We start from the raw sequence: 18,980 nt of genomic DNA, 5'->3' as shown, positions 1-18,980 counted from the left end.
CTGAGGAAGTAGCAGCAGAAAGGTCAGTCTGTGTTGCAGAGCAAGATGCTGTCACCAAGTCAACGGTTAAGAACATTGGCTGTGGGACTGGATCGCCTACCGTTGTTCTCCTGCATACTAACTGCACGATCATTCTTCCACAGTTTCAGGTATTCCGGGCTGGACCAGGTAACTAAGGAGCTGCCTCCACCTTCACAGTTCTGGTTCACAGGCATGCTACACCACGTTTGGTTTAGGTGGTGTTGGTAGTCCACCCGAGTCACATAGTTGATACTAGGGCTAGATTATTTTATGCAAAGCACTTAAAACTATGGCATAAGTAACTCTTTAAATTATTCTAATAATATAATAGTAACTTCTAGTAGCCTCCACTTAAGGACTTTTTCCTCTGAAATATTATTGTGTAGATTAAAATACTGCATATAAAGCACACGTTAGGTAATCAACAATGTCAGTTTTCTCCACGTTCTAACATCCACTTTTTTTTAGGTTTACTTATGTGTATGAGCGTTTGGCTGGCAGGCATATGTGTATGTACATCATGTGTGTGCCTGGTGGTCACAGAGTTCAGAAGAGGGCATCGGATCCTTTGGAAGTAGAGTTATGAATAATTATAAATTTCCCTGTGGGTGCTGGGAACTGAACCCTGGTCCTCTACAAGAACTCCACATGCTCCCTGATTGCTACGCCATCTTTCTAGTCCTAACATTCACCTTTGAACAAGGCACTTCCTTGCTTTAAACAATGGTGGCTTCCCCCCCCCCCCCCCCCCCCCCCCGCCACCCCTTTGACAAGATCCTCCTCTGTAGCTCTAGGCTGGGCTTCAATTTGATCCAAGCTCACTGTGTAATCTACCTGTCTCTCTCTGCCCCCCAAAGACTGGAATTGCAAGCAGACACTACCATGCCTGGCTTTGGCTATATGAAGACAGGTTTTTTTGTTGTTGTTATTTTGTTTTTTACCTATACTCTGCCCTTAACCTTAGTGGTCTCAGCAGTGTCGGTGGACACCATTAGATATCACAGCCAATGGAGGGCATGTGCTACAAAAATAAAAAGAAGCAGGGGAAAGGTGACAGAGCAGACATATGAAAGACTGAGTCCTAGCAGCTGTCCTCTCTAATTTGGATGACTATCTTTCATTTTGTCCAGGAGTGGCATATGTGGTCCACACACACCAAGCTGCAACCATTTTGTTTTGTCGCATTGGTGCTGAAACACTCTGATGCTGCTTTTCCATGGGTTTCAATAGTTCCCAGAGCTGGACAGGATGTTGTGCTTAAGTTATGTAATTAGTTCGGCCATTTTCTTCTTGTCTTTCCAGTTCTGCTCTCTGTTAAGGACTAGGTACAGCGGCCCTTGGACAGAACAAGGAACACTAAGCTTTTGTTCCGTCAGGGTCATTCTTGGCAGAGCCAGCAATGGACTGGTGCCAGGGCTCTGGGGGGGCCGAGGCCAGGTTTCCATGTAAGTTGTGGTTAAATGTTCCAGACCCTGAGATATAAAATGCTTTGCTTACCGTACCAGGATATACCTTGCAAAAGAGGAGCTAGAACTCCCTGTAATTGTGCTGTAATTCCCTGTAACCTACTGATGTGTATTCTGCGTCTCCCTCTGAGCCGTGTAAAGAGCTGTGACGACAATAAAGTGGCTGGCTTGACCCCTCAGCCCTCGACCCCTCAGCCCTCGACCCCTCACCCCCACCGCCCCCCCCCAGCTCTGGACTGTTAATTTTTCTTATCTCTGGTCCTCTTCCTCAGAATCCCAGTGTGAAACCAGTAAGAACCACTGGTCTGGTTCACCCTCTGTCATTTTGACTGCAACTGAGTCCTTCCAAAGCCTTTTGGGTCTCTCTATGACCTTTAACCCAGAGGGTACCTCTCTGTTTTTCCTAGCTTCCCACGGGACCTCATCACTTAGCACTGACTAAGGGTGCTATGCACAGTGCACGGCAGAATTTGGTCCCTCCCATCACATGTGCTCTTTGGTAGTGCCAGGAAATTTCCCACACACCAGCAGCCAATCACTGTTCTCATTGTTAGGAGAAGCTGTTCTTAAGGGATAATTGCTTAAGTGAAACCGTTGGGATTAGATTGACAGGAGCCACCTAGTCTTCTGTCTGCTGCTGCCTCTGCCCTGAACAGCTCTCGGCTCTCATAATCAGCAGGATGTTAAGATACCTCTTCCTCATGAAGGCATTTCTTGCTCTTGGGTTCCTGGCATCTTGGGTGACTGCAGGAGAGCACGGTGAGCTATTGTTTGGGGGTCCTTGGCTGAAACTAATATAAAGTCAACCAGGGGAGAGCACAACTCTCTTCGACAGTTCCTCGTTTGTGGAGCCGATCGTCTCTGTAGGAAGAACTGGATGCAATGATTGTCTGGATAGTGAGGAGCAGTTGTCTTGGCTTTCGTTACTCTCTGCAACAAGGAGCTAGGACTTACAAGGATATATGTTCCAGTTATCTTCTAGAGTTCATGAGATGCGGCCAGGACCATACAACAGGCCCCCTTTCCCTGCCTGCCTGCCTGCCTGTTTGTCTGTCTGACTTGCTCTGCAGCACTACTGGTTTATTTGTCTTTTAGTAGTAGTAGTAGGGTGTTAGTATCTGTGTGGCAAGAAGAGATGGAGGTTGCAGAGATATTCTACATAGGGATGCATGGAGGCACTGAGTTCCTTGACTACAGTTGACTCTCATTCCCTAATTTTTTAAAAAAGATTTGCTTATGTGTATGCGTCTCTCTATGTGTATAGTGTGTGTATGGGTACCTGCAGAGGCCAGAAGAGGGAGCAGGATCCCTTTGAGCTGGGGGGGTGCAGGTGGTTGTGAGATGCCAGAGATTGGTGCTGGGCCCCACACTTGTGTCCTCTGGAAGAACACCAAGTATTTTTGATGTTAGCAGTTGAGTCACTTCTTCAGCCTCCAATTCCCGTTTCTTGAGGCCTAGCCAACTATCTGAGCTCCTATGAAATCTTTTTTCAGTTAAGGAGGGACAGTGTCCTACTGATCAGAACCCATGCAAAGATTTGTGGCAGAGCGATAGGTCGTGTCCTGCTGGGCAGACCTCCCTAGGGGTATGTTGTCATGAAGGGCAGGGTCCCAGTGTGTTCCCTGTCCCTGTCTCTTGCATGGAGAGAACCAGAGGGTTTTTCACCTGCTAGGTTGTCTTCAGACACCTGGCTGTGTAGGTTACCTCTTTCCCTCTTGAGGTCTCTAACCACTCCTTACCCCAGCTCTTTGTCTTCTCCTATCAGGCAAGAAAGTGGCATTGATGACCCACGTTGTTTGCTTTGGATAGGAAGCACGGGGAAGGTGGGTGGGTGAGACACTCAGCAGGTGGAGGTGCTTGCCTACCCGACCAAAACCCTCAAGACCTGCGTTCCACCCCAGAAGCCGTGCAAAGGTGGGAAGAGAAAACTGAGCGCCACATGGATGCCTTGGTGCAGGCGCCTCTCCTACAATAATGCTACTTAAGAGAAGGAGGCCCTAGGGAGTTAGGGACCTGCCTCCGGACCTCACTGGGAGTTAGGGACCTGCCTCCGGACCTCACTGGGAGTTAGGGACCTGCCTCAGGACCCCACTGGGAGTTAGGGACCTGCCTCAGGACCCCACTGGGAGTTAGGGACCTGCCTCAGGACCCCACTGGGAGTTAGGGATGTGCCTCAGGAGCCCACTGGGAGTTAGGGACCTGCCTCAGGACCCCACTGGGAGTTAGGGACCTGCCTCAGGACCTCACTGGGAGTTAGGGATGTGCCTCAGGACCCCACTGGGAGTTAGGGACGTGCCTCAGGACCCCACTGGGAGTCCATCCTGACCCTATTCTCATGATCCTCCTGCGTTTGCCTCCTGAGTGCTGGGATTGCAGGTGTGTGTGATTGCAGGTGTGTGTGGGATTGCAGGTGTGTGCCTTCATGCCCTTTCTAAAGTCAGAGTCTTACTTTGTAGCCCAGGATAGTCTTGAAGCTGCAGTCCTCCTGCCTCCCCTTTCCAAAGTACTAGGATTTTAGGTGTTAGATCACAGAGCCTCTAGCTGCCTTTCTCGTTCTCAGAAACCCAGCCCCATCTTCCCTGGGGCTCTGGTCTCTGCCTCCTGACCTAGTAAGGTCTTGTAAAGCAGCCTTCTTCCTTGGCTCTGGAAACGACTCTGATGCTTACCCTGAAATAGGCCTTGAGTTCTGGCCCAGCTCCTGCTTCCTGGGAAAAGTTATAAAGCTAAGAGATTTCTCTGAAGAGCCCCCCACCCCCACCTACCACATGTTCAGTCACAGCTGTCTTGTCTGTCACTTTAAACTGTCCGTCTAATCGTCTTCCACTGCCCAAGGCCTGATCATGGCCCCCATGGTCCTAGGCGTTCCATCCCAACAGCTCATTTTGAAGGGAAACCGATCTCAACTTCTTTACCCTGAACCTGCCCCTTTGAAAAAAATAGAAAACCTTATTATTTACTTATTTATTTAGTGTGTGTGCACAGCTAGGGTATGCACTTGTAGATCCGATGACGACTTGTGGAAATCCGTTCCTTCCTCTAAGTATGTGGGACCTGAGGATCAAATTCAGGTCTCTAGGCGGCTTTATCTCACCGGACTGCTTTTTTTATTTTTTTAAATAAACTTTTTTTTTTCCAAGACAGTTTCTCTGTGTAGCCCTGGCTATCCTGGAACTCATCAGTCTGGCCTCAAACTCAGAGATCCACCTGCCTCTGTCTCCCAAGTGCTGGGATTAAAGGCTGGTAGGCCACTACCACCTGTTTGGTTTTTTTTTTTTTTTTTTCTTTTTTCTTTCCTTTTTTAATGTGGTTGCCAGAGATTGAAACTCAGATCCTCAGAATCAGTTCTTTGTGCTTGCTCAGAAAGCACCTCACTGACTGAATTATCTCATGCCTTCAAACAGTTTTCTTATTTTTCTCTGTATGTGTGAGTGCTTGTTGAAGTTTATATGTGCTACAGGTGTGTGGGTACCTTCATAAGCCAGAAGAGGGTGTCAGATTCCCCTGGAACTGGAGTTACAGATGATTTGGGTACTGAGCCCTGACCCACTGCAGGAACAATAAATACTCTTACCCACTGAGCCATCCAGGGAGGAGAAGAGGCAGTCCTAAAGTTGCTCAGAGACTGTGCCGTTCTACCATGTGCACCCCAGAGGAGGTATGACCAGTGCAAAGAATCCGGCTGCACATCTGGCTGCAGCAGGAGACCTGTGCTCTTGCTCTTCAAACTAAACCTCTTCGTACTCTGTGAGCAGATGAACTTGTTCCTTTGTCAAACGTGTGCACACTCTCTGGTGCCAAGGCACCAGCCATTCCCTGACGATTGGCTTTAGTTTGCTTTGAGAAACAATATAAATGCCAGATAATATTCTGAGAACTGAACAAAGATGTACAGAACACCCACGTCACAATCACTTGCTGGATTAGTCCCAGTCAAGCAGAGCAAGATGCCAAGAGGCAATGCCACGTGTCCTTATGTGGAGGGGGATTAGGAAGTTGCTGACTAATTACCGATCCCCTTGGTCAGTTGAGATATTCGCTACTAAAATCTACCCCAAGAACCGGCAAAGAGGCAACAGAATAGAATCCCGATGTCTTCAGAAGACAGCACACATTCCCCGTTCATCTGCTTCAGAAACTTCCTGTTTCCTCTGCACACGCAGGCCAGCATCTTGTTAATAGTTGAGACAGGCTTCCTCTCATTCTGGCAATGTTAGGCTTGGGAAAGAGATCTCTTCTCCCTCAAACAGGGTCATCATGACCTAGTTAATCCTGTACTAACATTTATCTTTTTTTTTCCATGAACATCTATTGGATGTTTATTATTTGCTACATCCAGCGATGAGTTCTGGGTACACTGTGCTGGACAAAGCAGGCGAATAAATACACGATCTCAAACTGTGATAAGGACATCTCAGGACCATTAAAGGGTGCTTGGAAAATAATGGGTTCTCATATCGTGTAGGGTGGTTAAAGGGAGTATGTCCAAGATTGTGACATTTAAGCTAAAACTGGGAGAAGTTAAAACGAGCCAGGGAAGGGTGTGTTTGGATATCAAAGAGAGGGAACCCCGTGTAGAGGTCTTCAGAGGACAAGGCATACGCATGGTTAATGATGGAGACAGGAGGACAGTGCTGGTGGAAGGCAGAGACCGTTGACACTGGGGAGGGGCAGTGGGAATGGAGACAAACTCTCTGTTCTAGGTCATGCTTTCTTTACCATTAAAGAGACACTAGAAGTTATCTGCTGGTGATGCTGCCGTGTGGGGGTGGCACATGCCTCAGGAGGCAGAGGCAAGTGGATCTCTGTGAGCTGGGGGGCAGCGTGGTCTACAGAGTGATTTCCAGGACTGCACGGAGAAATACTGTCTTGAAAAAATAAAACGGTGGTGGTTGTCTGTCCTTATTTTCCTGCTCTTTTAGAAATTTTTTTAAATTCATTTTTATTAATTTTTAAATTATCTTTACTCTTTTTAACAGTCCAGTCATTTTCATTTACCTGGTCTGCCCTCCCACAGTTCCTCATCCCAGTCCTCCTCTTCCATCTCCAGGACCACCACCATGCCCAGGCCCCCACCGGGCCTCAAGTCTCTCAAGGGTTAGGTGCTTCTCTCACTGAGTCCAGACCAGGCAGTCCTCTGCTGTGTATGTGTCAGGGGGTCTTGTACCAGCCTATGTATGCTGCCTGGTTGGTGGCTCAGTGTTTGAGAGATCTTGGGTGTGGGGGGTTTCAGGATAGTTGGTCTTCCTATGGAGTCAACCTCCTCCTCAACTTCTTTTAGCTTTTCCCTAATTCGATCACAGGGGTCTCTGACTTCAATCCATTGGTTGGGTGTAAGTATCTGCATCTGTCTCAGTCAGCTGCTTGTTGGGCCTCTCAGAGGGCAGCTATACTAGGTTCCTGTCTGTAAGCACACCATATCATCAGTAATAGTGTCAGGCCTTGGAGCCTCCCCTTGCAAGGGATCCCAATTTGGGTCTGACACTAGACCTCCTTTCCCTCAGGCTCTTCTCCATTTTTGTCCCTACAGTTCTCTCCTCCCACCCCACAAGACAGGGTTTCTCTGTGTAGCCCTGGCTGTCCTGGAACTCAGTCTGTAGACCAGGCTGGCCTTGAACTCAGAAATTTGCCTGTCTCTGCCCCCCCAAGTGCTGGGATTAAAGGCATGCACCACAACTGCCTGGCCTTCTGCAGTTCTTTTCGATAGGAACAATTCTGAGTCAGAGTTTTTGACTGTGGGATGGCAACCCTATCCCTCCACTTGATACCCTGTTTTCCTACTGGAGGTGGACTCTACAAGTTCCCTCTCCCCACTGTAGGACATTTCATCCAAGGTCCCTCCCTTTGAATCCCGAGAGTCTCTCACCTCCCAGGTCTTTGGTACATCCTAGAGGCCCCCTCAGGTTGCATATTTCCGTTCATTCGCCTGGCTCTCAGGGCTTCACTCCTGTTCCCCTATCCCATACCTGATCCTCTTCTCCCTTCCCCCTCCCCCTCTCTCTCCCACCTATGTCCCTCCATCTGCCCCCATGATGGCTTTCTTCTCCCAAGTGGGATTGAGGCATCCTCACTTGGGCCCTTAGGTTTGTTAGGATGATATTTTCTAGTTCCATCCATTTCCCTGCAAAGCTCATGATGTTCTCATTCCTAACAGCTGAATAGTGTTCCACTGTGTAAATGAGCCACATTTTCTGTACCCATTCTTCCACTGTGGGGCATGTGGGTGGTTTCCAGCTTCTGGCTGTCACACACAAGGCCACTATGAACACAGCGGAGCATGGTTTTCATGGCTACTTTTGCTTGGCCATACTTCTCTTTCCCTTTATGATCATATTTCCTGTCTTTCTTCATTCTTCTTACTACTTTTCTGGGAGTGATGTCAGATATATACACTGGCTTTTGGAGAGCTAACCCAAATATAATATTCAACTTTATATGTCTGCCTGTTGTTCAGGTTGTAGACTTTAAGGTACTTTATAGATTTTAAAATATTTCTTGATACATTTGTTCTTGGGTGATTAATCTTCTTCCCTGGTTTTTGAAATGAGATAATTTATTACTTTTTTTTTTTGTCTTTCTGAGACAGAGTTTCAGGTAGCCCAGGTTGGCAACCAATTCACTGTATAGGCAATGCTGGCCTTGAACCCCTGGCCTTCCTGCTTCTACCTCCTGAGTCCTGGGATTACAGGCACCACCAAACCTCACTCTTTTTCTTCTTTCTTTGTGTCCTTTTCTCCTTTTGGAAACAGAGCCTGTTTTTCCCAGGCTGGCCCAGAGCTTGTGACTTGCCTGCCTCTGTCTCCTGAATGGTATATTCTGTTGACTGTAGAACCTGGAGCCAGTCTCTCACCTGAGAGCGGCTGGCAGCATGTTAAGAGTTGTAAGCACAGATTTGGGTTATCTGAGACAAGCGGATCCCCAGGCAAGACCTCTAGTGCTTCTGTTTCTTCCTCTGTAAGATGGAAAGAGCCTGGAGACCGGGGTGTTTGTCCTTCAGTATACAACAGATCCCTTTCTTTTGGCTCCTGGGATGACTGGGTCAGGGCTATAATTTCTTTCCTTCCTCTCCTCCCCCCTCCCCTCCTCCTCCCCCTTCCTTTCCCTCCTCTTCTTCCCTCTCCTTCTCCTGCCCCCCTCCTTCTTCCCCCTCCCCCTCCCCTTCCTCCTGCCCTCCTGTCCTCATCTTCTAAGATAGTCTTTCTATGTAACATGTAGTGGCTTTGAATTTTCAGTCCTCCTGCCTCGGGTTTCCAGAAGCTGCAGTTATAGACACATGTGACTCTAAACTCTCCCACGGATACAATTTCTAACCAGTCCTTTAAGTTCAGAATCAGGATAGTCTCCCCCTCTCCCCTGTGCTGGTCACCCCCTCTCTGAGACCCTGAAACTCCACAGCACGGGTCATCTTTCCTTTCTGCCACGCCTTCCCGGTAGCAAGCTCTTTTCCAGTAAGTACCCAGTGGGGTGGGCTGTGCCTGGCCTTACAGCCTTCTTGGACAGACTGCCCATGAGACAGTCTAGAACGCTGTCATCTTGCCAGGACTCTCAGTGCCCAGCTCAGGGACCAAATCTGGAAATCTGTTGTGAGCAAGTCACTCCTTGTTAGGGTACAGGGGGCCTGCTACCACCTTCTCAGTGTCTGAAGCTGAGAGCTGAATTGTGGGATTGAGGGCAAGGCTGGTCTCCAGGTGTGGTGTCTTTGTGAGCTTCTCTGGCCTTTCGCCATTAGAGACAGGACTTCCTTTTCTCTTGGGGGTAGTCAGGCAGACTGGAAGCAGTCTCCAGATCCTGCAGAGCTTGCAGACTGAGCAGGACCCTCGCAGTGTGTGAAGTCAGTATTTGACTGCTTCTTCAGCATCTGTAGCTCCTGCTGCAGAAAAGGGTTGCACTTAATGAGACTGATCCCTAGAAGCTCTCCTTCCTGAGCTTTCCTACCCTTTGACGTCATCAGAGGTATACTGCAGCAGAGCTGGTCTGTTTGACAAAGGTGTCAGTCAGGTTACCTGGGGCACAGGTAGACAGACACTGGAATGTACTCTAAGGGATAAGTTCTGGTCCGAACATGAGCCTGTGTTGAATCTTCTGTCTGCTCTGTGGGCCTGGGCAAGTGCGTTCATCTCGTTGAATCTCCTCTTTGTCATCTTCATCGAGTGACTTCATGTAGTTTGGAAGAAATGTATTTGAAGAGCCTGCATTAAGTCTTCCTGGTAATCCTCAGGACCGCCTTACAGTCCAGCCCAGCACGGCTCTGGTCTGTTTCCTGCTCTACTCATTTGCATTTGACCCACCTACTTACTGTCAATCACTCACTTACACTATGTATGGAAAGTCAGCCCTACCTGGCATGTGGCTATCTATGGTGAGCAAGGTCCACACACACCTTTGGTGGAGTGTTGTGAAGAGGGAGCTGCAAAGGCAGAGGCTATGAGGGAGGGGAGAGCTGTGTTCCTAAGGAAGTGACTGGAGACAAAGAAAGCATGGTTCAGCTGTGGTGGAGAGGTGGCAGGCCTCAGATTTGGGGCAGCTTCCAGCTTCTTTCCCAGATTTTATTCTAAGTGCAGAAGGAAACATTAGAGCCTGTGAGATTGGCTTATTGGGTAAAGAGCTTACCACACAAACCTGAGGATCTGAGTTCAGCCTCGTGGTGGGAGAGGACTGGCTTCCGGAGGTGGCCTCTGAGCAGACCACAGGCACACAGATCGCTCTCACACAGTAAGTACAAATTTTAAAGTACATATTACCAAGCCAGGCGTGGTAGAAGTGTGTGCAATCCTAACACTGGGAAGGCAGAAGCAGGAGGATCAAGAGTTCAAGGCCCCTCTCCGCTCCATGGTGAGTTTAAGGTAGTCTGGGAAAATGAGACTTTGTCTCAAAAAGCATCCCCCCTCCCCTGCAAGTCATCGAGAGGAGTCTAAATGAGGGAGAAGCCTTTTCCAGCTTTTATTTAGAAAAGGCTGTTCTGATGTGGGAAGAATGGATGCCAGGGAATGTAGAGAACTGAAGACCAGGTGAGCAGCCATCATGTCAGACTAGGTGAGAGATCTGTCAAGGAAGTCGGTCCTAAGGTAGACGTGGAAAAGCAGAGACTTAAAGGACCAGCTACAGAAAGAAGCAAATGGCTGTGGACTCTGAGGGAGAGGGACGTCAAGTCAAGGATGCTGTGAAGTGTCTAGCCTGAGCAATGGAGGCAGTGATGCTCTTCAACAGAAGGAGGTGGAGGACAGGGGCGCTGGTAGAACTGGAGTTGGTGCAAGAGCGAAGGAGGCAAGCGGGGAAGTTCTGACTGCAGCTTCCCTGCTCTTTGGCATAGGTGGGGTGTTGGGGGAGGTGCAGACAGAGGGTGGGGGCGGTCATCCCAGTCCTGTTTCCTGTCCTGACCCCTGGTGATGTGATTAGTTGTGAGCTTTCTGAGATGAATGCTTTGTCATGACTGAGTTCACCGAGGCTAGCAGAACCAGGACGCCAGGGCAGGGTATCCTGCTTTCAGCAGGTTCCTGGGGGCGGGGCAAGGGTAGGGAGTTGGAACTATTAAGGAACCTGGTTTCTGAAGAGTGTGAGGGACTACAAACACTGTCTAGCTTAAGAATGAGAGATGGCTCAGCAGTTAAGAGCACCACTCTTCCAGAGGTTCCAGGTTCAATTCCCAGCACCCACATGGCAACTCACATTGTCTGTAACTCCATTTCCAGGGCTCTGACACCTGCGCACAGACATACACATGCAGGCGAAACAGCAACGAACACAGAACAAATAGATAAAAGAGAATGAAGGTGACAATCGTAGAGGCGGTGACGTCCCACCATGTCCAGGTGTTTGAGCTGACATGGGTCTGAGTCTGAAAGGAAGGCAGCGTGAGTGATGGACAGAGGGTTGTGCTGTGACCCTCGGCCCTAGCCTGTCTCCCAAGGGCTCCATTTCTTGTTTCTAAAATTTGGCAAAACTCTGGGGATCTTAATGGAAGCTGGGCTGGGAGAGAGCAGAGGACCAGAGGCCCCGTCCTTGTCCCGCCAGACTCATAGAAATGGCGACACCTGGTAAGTAGGTGGGCCTCTTTAGGCTCATTGTTGAACCCTCTGGGTGATTAACATATCCAGCTCTCTCAACTCTGATATCTTTTTTTTTTCCAAGTGTACTGCAGTGTTTGCCAAGTAGACGGTGAGTGGGTGTGGAGATACATGAGGTAGTTCTCTCGACGACGTTTTCCAAATTAAAAACTCCAGGGCACATTGTTCTGGAGTGACATCATAACACAGGACACCTCTTCAGGAGACTCCCAGGACACAGCACTATTGTGGTTCATCTTTGGGGTCCAACCCGTGCCTTCTCCATCGTGGCTGAGTGCAGTCCTGCATACCTGTTGCTTTCGAGGCCCTGGGACAGACATGTTTTGGTTTTCTACGTGACTTTTCATTGTCCATCATTCGCCCCCATATTTAAAGAACTGGAAATAAACACTAGAGTGAGTCATGATGCCGAGTGTGGCTCACATGTAGTCTTCTTTGGGCGTGCCTGCTCCTAAGGCCAAGTTGCTTACATCTTTTAAGGATGGCGTATTCGAATATAATTCTGCTTAGCTGCTAGCTAGCTCTGTAGTTCTGCGTGGGCCCCATTCTCTTCCCTGGGTTTTGTCACTGTCGCAGCAGCGATGAAGAGGCTCATCTAGAATGTGTTTACCTGTGGACAACAGCACATTAACATAATAGCGACTCACTGTCCTAACTTTACAGGAATTCTGAGGTGGGTGTCAAAGCTGTCATGGCTACTCAAAGGGTACTACCAAGAAAAAAGCATCTGTTTCTCGCCCTGGCAGTCCCTGACTTTGTCCTCATGCTAGTGACTTCCTATTTGCATCTGCACAGCAAGAGTGTCTTTGGAAGAACTGAGGTGCATTGAGTCTGTATCACAGTACCCAAGTTCTCCCATTAGCATCTTAGCTTGTTGCTCTAGTTACAGGAGGGAATGGAGGATGCGAATCATCTGGGCTGGGGCTTTATGAAGGAGTCTCATTTCCAGTATAGCAAACTGTCCCCAGATACAGTGGCCTAAGACAACGGTCCATTCCTTACCCCAGCTGTGGGTGGCCCAGGCACTACTGGATAGTTTACCTCCTGATGTGCTATAGGTCATCCATGCATGCAGCTGGGAGCTCAGGAGAACTGGAATGTCTGGGCTGGTGGTTCTTTTTTATTTATTTTAATTAGTTTATCAATGTGTGTGTTTCTGCATGTTTGTATATATGTGCACATGTGGAGGCCTGAAGCTGACCTGGTGCGACTTTCCTCAGGAGCTGTCCACCTGTGTCTCTCCCTGGGACTTGGGGCTTGCTCATCAGGCTAGGCTGCCTGACCACTGAGCTCTAGTGTCTGCTTGTCTCCACCATGGTCCTGCTGCAGCCACCACACCCAGCCCTTTGCATGGACACTGGGAATCGTTGTCAGTAAAACATAGCAAGCATTTTGCAAACTGAAACTTTCTTCAGTCCCCTTGGCTGGCACTTCTTCTATGTCCCCTGCCCAAGTGGCATCTCTGCACACAGCAGTCTAACTAATAGGATGAAGCCCAAGTCAGTGTGGAAAGGGACTTCACCAGGGCACAAATCCCAGGAGATATAGTTGGTTGGGGACAAATACTGTCTGTCTGTTATGGTACAATTCTTGAAATGTGGTGTATAATTTATGTTTGCTACAGTGGGTTAGAGCTGATACAAACACCAAAACCAGGGGAGCAGTTCGTGGCTAGAAGAAACAGAATGATGTAGAATATTAGCGTGTATTGCATATTAATCTGTATTAACATCCACTGAAAAATGGACTTTATGTTCTTGGCTTAAGCACATCTGAGTTTTAATGCTTTCATTCGATGGCAGCATCAAGAGGTGAATGTCCTGCTGACCCTCTCCCGTGTCAGGAGCTGTGCTCCGGAGACGCATCCTGTCCCCAGGGGCACAAATGCTGCAGCACCGGGTGTGGCCATGCCTGCAGAGGAGACATTGAAGGAGGTATGTTGGTTCCTTGGGAGGAGAGTCAAAAGTGGCCCCTGGATCCCAGATCAGCTTGGGGGGGCTTTCCCGGCACACCTTCCTGGGAGAACCAGCTGTCTTCTATACCGTGCCCAATGCAGTCCTTCCTTCTAGGGTCAAAGGGTCACCGTTGGCATGAAAAGAACTAGTAGAGGGAGGTGTGGTACTGCAGCTTCCGGTCTGAGCTCTGCTGTGTGTTTGCTTTGTGACTGGGGATAAATAATCCCAGATCTCTGAGCTGCTCTCCTCTGTCCAGTAAAGAAGTCGCCCAGGATCACTGGTTTCTCAGATCTTTGTTTTGACATAGGGTCTCACTCTATAGCCCAGGCTGGTCTACTCATAATCCTGACTTAGTCTCCCATGTGCTGGCTCTATAGACCTAAAATAACAATTCTTGGCCTCAGATGTCTTACACACACACACACACACACACACACCACACATGCTTTCCCTTTCCTTTTCCATCTTCCTCCCCCAACCACCCCCACCCTGCCCCGCCTCAGCCTCAGTCTTTTTTGGGGGGTGGGACAGAGTCTCATGCAGTTGACTGAACTGCCTATGCAGCTCAAGACGACCTTGAACTTCTGGTCTTCCTACTTCTGCTTCTTGAGTGCAGAGTCCCAGGCATTACACCACTCCACCCCCCACCCCCAGTTTATGCACTCCTGGGGACTGAACCCAGGGCTTCATAGATCTTGGGCAAGCACTCCACCAGCTGAGCTGATTCTTGCCCCTTAGTCTGTTTCCATTTCCCACACAATGCTTAGCCTTTGTCCTTGCATGCATGTAGCCTGTTAGGGAAGAGAAATGAGGCATCACCAATGCGTCTTAATGGTAAAGGGGTCCCACCTGACACAGCCACTGTAAATGGCAAGTCTTGTAAGCTGAAAGTATCTCGAACCCGCTTGTCCGAGGGCGGTATCGCTGTGATGAAACACCATGGCCAAAACTAAACTGGAGAGGAAAGGGTTTCCTTGGCTCATACTTCCACACTGTGGGCCATCCCGGAAGGAAGTCAGGGCAGGAGCCCAACAAGGCAGGAACCTGGAGGCAGGGGCTGATGCAGAGGTCGTAGAGGGGTGCTGCTTACTGGCTTGCTCCCCATGGCTTCCCCCCTCCTCTTTTTTGTTTGTTTGTTTGATTTTTGAGACAAGATTTTTCAGTATAACAGCCCTCGCTGTCCTGGAACTTGATTTGTAGACCAGGATAGCCTCTAACTCACAGAGATCTGCTGTCCCTGCCTCTAGAGCTTTGGGAGTAAAGGCGTGCACTGCCATGCCCCACCCAGCCAGCTTTCTTATAGAATCCAGGACCACCAGCCCAGGGATGAGACCACCAAGAATGAGCCGGGCCCTCCCTCATCAATTACTAATTATGAAAACGTTCCACAGCCAGATCTTTTGGTTTTTTTTGTATTTGGTTTTTTCATGATAGGGTTTCTCTGTATAGCCCTGGCTGTCCTGGAACTCACTTTGTAGACCAGGCTGGCCTCAAACTCAGAAATCTGCCTGCCTCTGCCTCCCAGAGTGCTGGGATTACAGGTGTGCGCCATCACCGCCCGGCTCCCACAGCCAGATCTTATGGGAGGCAATTTCTTAATTAAGGTTCCCTCCTTTCAAATGACTTTAGTTTGTGTCAAGTTGACACAAAACTAGCCAGCACAGGCCTCAACCCACTTCTTTAAATCTGCTAGCTTTGCAACAGATGCAGCCCACCATGGGGGGGTCAGTTATATGCCATGGCAGACCTGTGCCTGCCTGGGAGTTGTGGCTGCTGTTGCCCAACACTGAGTGAGTGTCATACTGTATATTGCTGATCTGGGGAATGATAGGACCGGCTCATTAAGGGACTGCTCCTCCTCCGTCTGTGCCATTCTTGAACCCCTGAGAAATGATGGCATGACAAGCGCTCACGCACACACACACACACACACACACTCACTCACTCACACTCACACACACACTCACACTCACACACTAAATTTTGATGAAAGAAGACTGACACAGGATTATGGTTGCACAAAGCAGGGCATAAAACCTTTTCAGGTGGCAAATGAGCCAGTGACATGAAATTTGATCATAGGGAAGAAGGCGGGACTTTGTCTCTCAGCTCTTGGTTCTATTGGGAAGCCCACCTTCTAGGAACCTCTAAGGAACTGGCCTCAGGAGTTTGGTAACTCCTAGGTTAGAGGTGTTCAGATGTGTAGAGTCTCAGCCCTCCAGCTTCCCTGTTTCCAGCCACATCTGTTTGGGAGTCAGGGATGATTTACCTGCACCCTGCATCTAAGTTGTAGAAGGGAACTTGGGAAGAGAGGTTCCAACTCCCTGTGTCTTTCCCTGTCCTGGTATTCACCACAGGGCGGGATGGTCAATGCCCCAGAATTCTGGTAGGCCTGTGCATTGTCCAGTGCATGATGGATGAGAACTGTCAATCCGGGGAAAGGTGCTGTAAGTCAGGCTGTGGCCGCTTCTGCATCCCAGGACGCCAGCCTCTCCCACAGCTCAAGGACTCCAATGTGACTGATGGCTTTAATTCTAAAGTAGGTGAGTATTGCCCATATTGCCCTTTGACCAGGTATGAAGTTAACAGGTTGCTGTGTGGGAAGGCTTAGATACTAAAGGCCATAAAGAATGTTCTTAGAAGGATCCTGAGTCACAGAGCACACCTCAGATGGACACCGTGGGATTACAGTGCTTACAGTGGGTGTGGCTCTCTGTTAGGAAGTCTTTCTGGGAGAGACGGGATTTGATCCAGGCCCTATAGCCTAGGCAGATGTGACAGATAGCGATGACAGCACAAGCCACAAAGGGTGGGAATATATCTAATTTGTTTGGGCCACGAGGGCTGGGGGCAGGGCAAGAAAACAGAGCAGAATGGTTCCAATTTGATAACAGATGTGAGGCTAATTTCTAAATGACAAGAGTCTTCAGAACCAGTAAGAGGCCCGGAACCATTCAAAGCCTTTAGGAGGGATGTGCATCGAGGCTCCCCAGGGTAGAAGGGAAGCAGCTGGGTAGCTGGAGCCAGCATGGCACAGCTGTGACCGAACTTTCTTCTGCTTACAGAGACTCAAGCACCCTCGCTGACCTGATTTGTCTGGAGCTCCAGTAAGCTTTTGGAAGCCAGGAAGGGGTGACATCCTGGGGCCTGCAGCACTCCCTGGAGTGTCAGGCCTGCTCCTCATCTCTGCTGCCACTGCCCTGGAACTGCCCTGGTGCTGGGTGCTTCTCTTTCCCAATAAACTGCTGGCACGGACCCTCTCGTCTGCACTGTGTAGGGGTCACTGCGCCAGGAGGCCTAGTGAGTCTCCCTGTGCGTGGCTTTGGCATTGTGAAATCTATGGACTAAAGAAAGACAGCACGTTCTTTTTAAAAGTTTAACATATATAAGGAAGAGTATTAATGACACATATAAGAGGACTAGTTAAAGAAATCAGCCGTTGCCTGGAGAAGTCGTGAAAGCATTCTATGTAAAAGCTGGAGCTGGAGAGATGGTTTAGTAGTTAAGGGCACTGGGTGCTCTTCAAGAAGACCTGGTTTCAATTCCCAGCACCCACATGGCAGCTCACGACTGTCTGTGACTTCTGTTACAGGGGACCTGGCACCCCTCACACAGGCATATATGCAGTCAAGTCACCAATGTATATAAAGTAAAAAAACAAAAAACAAAAAATAAAAAACCTTAGGCAGTCTTAGATGAGTTTAGTCATCTTGGAAGTAATACATCCAGACTTGTTTGGTGAATAACAAGGTAACATTTTTTTCTTTTAAATGTTAAAAATAATAATGTGTGTGTGTGTGTGTGTGTGTGTGCATGTGAGTTACGTTTGCATAATGTGCATGTAGCCTTCAAATAACAACTTTGAGGAATTGTTTCTGTCTTTCCACTGTGTGGGTGCTGGGGATTGAACTCAGGTCATTAGGCTCATCCTCACCCCCTGCCTGTCCAAGAAGTCTTTCCACTCTCCTCTCTTGTCTTCTGCCAGATAGTAAAAATGTCATTGTCTTATACCAAGTGTGTTACACGATCCTTCCTTCCTCCCTCCCTCCCTCCCTCCCTCCCTCCCTCCCTCCCTCCCTCCCTTCCTTCCTTCTTTCCTTCCTTCCTTCCTTCCTTCCTTCCTTCCTTCCTTCCTTTCTCTTCCTTTCTCTTTGTTTCTTTTCTTCCTTCCTTTTTTATTTTGAGACATGTTTCTCTGTGTATCCCAGGTTGTCCTCAAACTTAGAGGTCTTCTGTTTCTGCTTCCTAGGCTAGGATTCCTGTAGGCATGTGCCACCACCCTTCTTACAAGATTTTCTGCTTGCTTTTTTGACTTTTGAAGTTTCGCATAGCCTAGATTTAGCCTCTAATTTCTATGTAGCTGAGGCTGGCCTTGAACTCCTTCCTGATTTTATGCCTGTTTCTCTAGTGCTGGGATTACAGGTGTGTACCACCATCTCCTGCTGGGGTTTTCATTGATTATATTAAGGTGTGTTCCCATTGGATAGCTCAGCTGAGGATGGAACTTTGGCATGGTTTCTGATTCTTTCCCCTAATCATCCACCAAACAAATCAGGATGCCACTTCCAAGGCGGTTAGACTTACTCTAAGATTGCTTCTGGTGTCACATATAGCGTTTTACTAGACTGGCACGCAATGGCTAGTTTATTTGACTAGCCATCTCATGTTGGACATTGATACCCTTTTATATCCTGTCCCCACAGCCCTCACCCCACATACCCCATCCTCCACATCCCCTCATATACATATACACACCCCTTACCCCACATTTTATATATTTATATATTTATACATTATATATATTGGCCTATCATTTTCCCCAAGGAAATGGGACAAATTCATAGCAGTAGAATTCTAGTTTTTAAAATTTTATTTATTTAATGTATGAATATTCTCCTGCATATACATCTGCATGCCAGATGGTTGTGAGCCACTATGTGGTTTCTGGGAATTGAACTCAGGACCTCTAGAAGAGCAGCCAGTGCTCATAATCACTGAGCCATTTCACTAGCCCCCAAATTCTAGTTTCTTAAATAGTTCCCTTCATTGCTCTCAATACATCTATGAATGAATAAAAGAATGAATGGAATTTCTTAGTACATCAATTGAAAGATTTTGAGCTGCAGGCGATAAAACATTCAATAAGCCAGGGGCTTTGGTCAGCAAAGACACAGCGAGAAGCAGTGGCTCAGAGCCTCAGGTTTTGTCTTTGTGCAGCCTATGTCTGCAGCCATGGCATGGGAGGAGGGAGGGATAGAGGAAGGATGAAAGAGGAGAGAGAGAGAGAGGAGACAGAGAAATACCCATAGAGAAATACACAGAGGGAGACAGAGGCATAGATGCACACACATGGGTGGGCACGCTCACACGGAGGGGGGAGGGACAGACATGTCTACAGAGAAATACACACACAGAGACAGGCATAGACACACATGGAGGGATACACACACACACACAGACAGACAACAGACACACAC

At 48.4% G+C, this 18,980-nt stretch overlaps 1 protein-coding gene across 1 annotated transcript; it reads left to right on the top strand.

Annotated features, from left to right (window-relative positions):
• Positions 1 to 13,343: 13,343 nt before the first annotated feature.
• Positions 13,344 to 16,605, top strand: Wfdc3 (WAP four-disulfide core domain 3). The gene is made up of 3 exons (XM_052181735.1): positions 13,344 to 13,482; positions 15,861 to 16,046; positions 16,569 to 16,605. Exons 1-3 carry the CDS (start codon positions 13,344 to 13,346, stop codon positions 16,592 to 16,594), a joined length of 351 nt encoding a protein of 116 aa, XP_052037695.1. The 3' UTR covers positions 16,595 to 16,605.
• Positions 16,606 to 18,980: the final 2,375 nt, after the last annotated feature.

The sequence above is a fragment of the Apodemus sylvaticus genome, chromosome 5 (genome assembly GCF_947179515.1).
Source record: "Apodemus sylvaticus chromosome 5, mApoSyl1.1, whole genome shotgun sequence".
NCBI classification, from domain to species: Eukaryota; Metazoa; Chordata; class Mammalia; order Rodentia; family Muridae; genus Apodemus; species Apodemus sylvaticus.
Note: the sequence above shows the minus strand (reverse complement) of the source record. Positions and strands in the feature narration are given on the sequence as shown.